Source organism: Lonchura striata, chromosome 1 (genome assembly GCF_046129695.1).
Source record: "Lonchura striata isolate bLonStr1 chromosome 1, bLonStr1.mat, whole genome shotgun sequence".
NCBI classification, from domain to species: domain Eukaryota; kingdom Metazoa; phylum Chordata; class Aves; order Passeriformes; family Estrildidae; genus Lonchura; species Lonchura striata.
In genome coordinates, this window is record NC_134603.1 from 87706901 (window position 1) to 87712900 (window position 6000).

General features: G+C 42.0%; 1 protein-coding gene across 3 annotated transcripts in view; it reads right to left on the reverse strand.

The window, feature by feature from the left end:
* CDKAL1 (CDKAL1 threonylcarbamoyladenosine tRNA methylthiotransferase) overlaps window positions 1–5665 on the reverse strand; it is a 375244-nt gene extending 369579 nt beyond the window's left edge. Inside the window, exons 1-3 of one of the 3 annotated variants that reach the window (XM_021553407.2) lie at window positions 5618–5665; window positions 3923–3960; window positions 2192–2358 (exon numbers count right to left, since the gene is read on the reverse strand). In XM_021553407.2, the coding sequence (XP_021409082.1) occupies window positions 2192–2358 (167 nt within the window). In that variant the 5' untranslated portion in view covers window positions 3923–3960; window positions 5618–5665. The remainder of the gene's footprint in view (window positions 1–2191; window positions 2359–3922; window positions 3961–5617) is intronic. The other 2 variants (XM_021553406.2, XM_021553405.2) reach the window with 2 other exon arrangements.
* Between the last annotated feature and the right edge of the window lie 335 nt (window positions 5666–6000).

The following is a 6000-nucleotide window of genomic DNA, read 5'->3' on the forward strand; positions in this document are numbered from 1 at the left end:
AGGATAACACAGAATCAGTACATTGCAGTTATGTTAAAGCAACAACAAAAACCACAACAAAACAAGTAAACACAGTAAAAAAATAATACCAAACTTAAATTCCCCAAAGTTCTCAAAATTACCGTATCATGTAACAAGTAACCTTCAAGTGACAGCACGGAAATTAGGCCACCAGCAAACAAACTGCAACCTTTTGATATTACGGCATGCATTGACTATAGCTCCCTCCACACAAGCCAGCTCTATAAATTAACTTGATGGCCTCCAGCCTCACAAACAGCAGAAAGCCCCCATCCCAACCTTTCCAGGCTACAGAAGCAGCATGGCAGACGAGCAGTTTGGAGCCAGCACATACAAGGCTCCAAAAACCAACAAAAAGTTCTGTAAGAAGCTCCCATTGAAATTCCTGGGATAACTGCCAATGAGCTAAAGATGCCAGTACAAGAACACCACACATCCTGGAACACAATACTGCGCCCTGCCTACAGCTTTTTTTCCCTCCCTCCCCCTCCACACTTCTTTTTTAACAGACACTTCCCCTACCTAAAAATAGAAATTTGTTGATGGAACATTAATGATCATTAACTGCAAACACAGGGTGTTTAGACTTCCTGCTGTCTAAACAACACATGTTCATGTGCTTTCTTGGGTACAAAACACTAAAACACAGCCTGCTAGAGAATATCTAGTACCTGAACACTTTGGGGCAGGAACTACTTGTGTAAAGTATCTACAGAGCACCAGCTCAGCTGCCCATATATTCCTGGCAGACTGGGGCCAATGTACTTATAGGGGCATGTAGAAAAAAATGCGTTGTTATGCTAATAAAATCTCTTTTGAACACCAGTGAAAACCCATAATTTTATTTCTCCAGATGAAATTAAATTTCCATACACAATTTATTTTCATCTTTATCATCTAGGGAAATTTCATCCACCAACTTCAAACCAATGTTTCAAAAAAGAAAAAGAAAAAAAAAAAGAAAAAACCCAGATGTCAAACCTGCAGTAGAAACTATAATCAATAACTAAGTTGACCTAACCTCTAATCAATTCCACTGCAGCAGAATGTTGATTCTGTTCTTATGGAAATCCCAAGTAGGAAAAATGCAAAGACACATTTAATGCTTACTGCATACTATTTCCACTGAAATAAAACAGCAAGTTCCAAAGAAATTTTACCATATCACTTGCAGGATGTACACACAAGAAATACGGCCTTTGCAAATCCCAGGATGCAGAAAACAGGTTTAAAGACTGAAGCAAGGATGACAAAAGGAGACTGGGTCAGAGAATACACAGTTCAGCACACTGGGCATACACAAGTCCCCGGGCCCTGACAGGATGCACCCACAACAAAGATGTACTGGAGACAGTCCAACAAAAGGCCATAAAGATCATGAAGGGACCGGAACATGCCTCATAACAGAAATGGCTCAGAGACTGTTCTGCCTCGAGAAGGCTCAGGATGATCTCAAAGTATACAAATACGTGAAGGGAGAGTAAAAAGAAGGCATAGCCTCCTTTTTTTCCAGTGCTGTCTAGTGACAGGACCAAAAGCAACAGGCACAAATGAAACATGGGAGGTCCCTTCTGAGCATCAGGAAACACCTTTTTCACTATAAGAATGACCAAGAACTGGCACAGGTTACTCGTGGAGACTGCAGAATCTCCATCTCTTTGATGGAAAAAAACCTACCTAGTCAGAGTCCTGCCAACTGGTTCTTTGTGGCAGTGCTCAAGCAGTGGGTTTGGAAAAGAGGACCTTCCAACCCTTTTGCACCTCTCAGGATTTTGTTCCTATTATTCACTTCAGAAGTCGAAAGGCTACTCCAGAACTGCATTTTGAAAAGCTCAGATTGTATTTAGGTAAGTAAGATTAAACAAACAATTTTTCAGAAATCCTTTACACATAAAAGCGTAAAAGAAACCATTTTTCCAGACTGATTATTCCATTAATCAACAACTCAGCAATAACTGATTTCTACAGAAAATGTGTCTAGGAAAAGGAATTTGTTACGGATTTATTATTTAGTCTCTCTACATTCTATATGGAGTATTTTACTCATTTTTATCTTGTACATAGATTTTACATTAAGCTATAACACAAACTTCCACCTTATTTTTAAAATCTGACAATCACATACGAGATACAAGAAAAGCACCAACACAGGGTCAATGTAAGACTTTACCTGTCACTTGGGGGCTCATCATCTGTCTGAATGTTTTTCTGGGAGTTGCGTTTTCGCACTTTGGGAAAAATATTCCTTCTCACAAACTGTCGATCGTGTGGCTTCAAATCTTCTGCTGACACGATGTCTTCGATATCCTCAAGCACTGACTCACAGGCAGCAGGCATCTTCAAGAAGTGTTGTGAGAAGATTGGCATTAGGAAAGCATTTGAATACAAAACCAAGGCCTCATACCTACTGCACATTTCTCATAAAGAAAAGTCAGATAAATCTCTAAGCGTATGTGCAATATATCACACATATGAGGGATACTGAGCACATGAAAACAATCCACTACCAGAGACACTTCCTGAATGCCTCCTCCCCCGATACCTCAAACACAGGCAGGGAGAAAGTCACAAACCACACAGATTCCTAAGGGCTTGTTTATAAATCATCTGTACCTTGTCCTCTCCTAACTCCAAACCCCTTCATCTCCTCTGACACGACACATTCAAGAGACAGGTATTTTTAATCATGTCAGCATAATTATGAAATAGTGCACTCATGTCATTTGATGCATGTACTTCCACTCACATCACAGAAGAAGAACAAAAGACACAGAACACAAGTGACTGCTCCAGAGGCCATTCTGGCTCTCTTATTTGTGTGTGGACACTATCCAAACATGTTTCCAAAGTCTTTTTGAAAAAAAACTAAACTATTCCTAGAATTCCTGATCCCACAAGCCTTTAATCTGAATTACTTAATTCACTGGGACAGTAAAATAAAAATTCATGTTCTCAGGTACAGAATGTTAAACAACTATACCTAAATAATAAAAAAATATATACTATAATCTGGCTAGAATAATACATTAAAAGATTGCTAATAACTAATTATATTTTCCACAAGAAACTAAATATATATGCATATGTATCTCCCAGCAGTTGTGAAAATCCAGATCAGTTTTCAGGAATCAAAAAAAGCAATTTGCTAGAAAAGTCCATAAAAAGAGTTACTGCTGTAACTCCTAATTAGAATAAAGTCTGAAGTACCATTGGAAACTCGGGTGTTTTACAAACACCAACACCTACTAAGAAAATCATACAAGGGTGTTTCAGAGTTTACAGGGAAAATACAACACTTTCCTAACTGCAATGAAGAACAAAAAAAACAAGGCTTTAATGTATTTAAACTTATACTTCAGTAACCAAAGATTTGCTGCTGGCATAAAAACACTTCCAGATGTTGAAAATTAATTACTGAAGTACATAAGAAGTAAAACACCCGTGCATTTTCCCAATATGTGTACTTCAGTCAATCTTGCAAAATATACTTCAAAATAAAACTTAATGTAAGCTGAACCATCACATATCTGCATTTAACTTAAAAAGGAACAGAATGATGTCACAAAGAGCTACTTAGGCAACTAGCATTCTTCTAGAAAAAAAAAAAAAAAAAAACAGGATCTATACAGTAATGCAGCAAAAACCAAAAATAAACATTTGTGAAAAGTCTAGCAATAAAGAATATGAAGGAAAGGTGACTTCTCTTACACTAACTTACACCACTGAGAATATGTAGAAATAAAGTTATCAAATCAGTATCTGGAAGGGAATAAAATGTTTAAATTTGTCACTTTTTCTCTCTTACAGAAAAATATCCAATAAAATGGAGCATATGGAAAAGCAAATAAGCTTATTTAAGCAACCCATGGAAGAAAAAATACAGCCAAATTAAAATTCCTACCTTTTTAAGCAAGGTCAAAATCCTTTTGGACAGTAAACCTGGGGGGTGGGGGGTAAGGAGGAGGAAAAGGAAAAAGACATGGCATGAACAAGCAGAACTAGCAGACAGAAAGCCATGAATTCACGTTATTGTCCAAGAAGCACTCATCCTCCCTTTGCAGAAATACATTCCTTGCTCAGTCTGACCTCATGCAGACTGGGTGCACACACTGGCTGGCTGGCAAGGTGGAAGAGTTCCCACGTTTTCCCTGTCTCCTGAGCACAGGCACAGTTCTTTTTGTCTTCTTCTATAGAGTTGGTTTTTTTTCAAAGTCAGATGTATTTAAATTATCTCAGACTTCCTGCAGATTCTGTCTTCAATCAGTTTAAAATTTTGAATGAAAGAAAGGAGAAAAAGTAACAGTAAATTTTAGTTCAAGTCATTCACAATATTTTTTAAATTAAAACACTGTGAAGTTGTTTTGAAACAGATTACTTGATATCTGCACTAGTTCCATATGCATGCATGAGATCTCCTTCACATGGAAAAAAAAAAAAATAAAGACAAATTCCTGCAGCTATTCTGGTAGATAGACTGAAATAAGAAGCAGTAACAAAATTAGAAGTTAATGTATTCTTCTTATACAGCCCAGCTGCACCTACAGAACTCTACATTTTTCTTTTAAAAAATGTTAGTACGCAAATAAAAAACTAGAGTTGTTTTAACATCTTGTCACACACAAAACTTCCCTTGTGCCAGTCTGGTTTGGTGACCCCTGCTCAATCTCCTCGCACAAACCAATGGAAAACTTCCATTCAGATGGAACAGGACCGCCCTTTTCAGCTATTTACCAACAGGTGTCTCCGGTAAAACCCCGGGATTTTATCCCCGGCCTCAAACAGAGCAGAACACTGCAGCGTTAATACACAGTGAGACCGAGTTTAAAGCATAGCCTAAGTATGTATGTGTGTTCCTATATATATGTAGATACCACAGAACGATGGAATTGTTGGCGTTGGAAGAGACCTCCAGAGATCATCCAGCCCTGCCACGGCAGGACCACCTGGAGCAGGTTACATGGGAAGGTGCACACGAGGGTTTTGAACGTGTCAGGAGAGGGAGACACCACAACCTCCCTGGGCAGCTTGCTCCAGAGCTCTGATACCCTCAATGTAAAGTTCTTCCTGTTAAAGCGAAACTTCCTGCGTTTTAGTTTATGGCCACTGCTCCTCGTCCTGTCACTGGGCGCCTGAAGAGTCTGGCACCACCTCTGAGACATTTATACACATAAAAGAGACCCCCTCTCGGTATTGTTCAGAATAAACAGACCCCGTTCCCGCAGTCTCTTCTCGTATACATAAATATTAGAACAACACAGACATATATAAACACACACACACAAGTACGGCCCACGGGCGAGGGGCAGCCCGGACCACGCACATCCCGGAGCCCGGCTGGGCTCGGCCCCCAGCCCGCTGAGGGTTCCCCATCCCCGCCGGCCCCCGCGGAGATTCCCGCCGGGACGTTCCTCTCCTCCTCCCGAATTTAACGCGGAGCCCCGCAAGGCCCCACAGGGGACGGGAGCATCGCGCGGGCAGGAGAAGGGGAGCTCGGCCAGACCGTCACAGGCAGGCAGCGGAGATTAGGACGGGAAGGGGATGGGAAGGAGGGCAGGGGAGGCGAGGGGCCCGAGCCGGGCCCGAGCCCGGCACTCACCGCGCCTCACCCGGGCTCCGCCATCGCGCCCCGCCCCGGGCCTCGCGCGCGCAGCGGCGCCGGGACGGCGGCCGGCGGGGGCCACAACAGCGCCGAGGGCGCGCCGCCGTCGCTTCGCCACTGAAAGCGCGGACTCCCCGGGCCTTGGAGTCCCGCCTTGGTGTTGTTACGTGTAATTAATATAATTCGCGCCGGTGCGACATGATGTATGTAATATTTGATGTTGTTGGAAGCACACACACGTCGGCATTGGGAGTTGTCCCCGCATATTCGAAAACCAGTCTCTGATAAAACCTCATTTGCAAGGTAATACATGTGGCTCGCCCGGAGATGGGTCGTTCCTCGAGGTGATACAGGAATGCCGGGCGATGGTCATCCCGGCA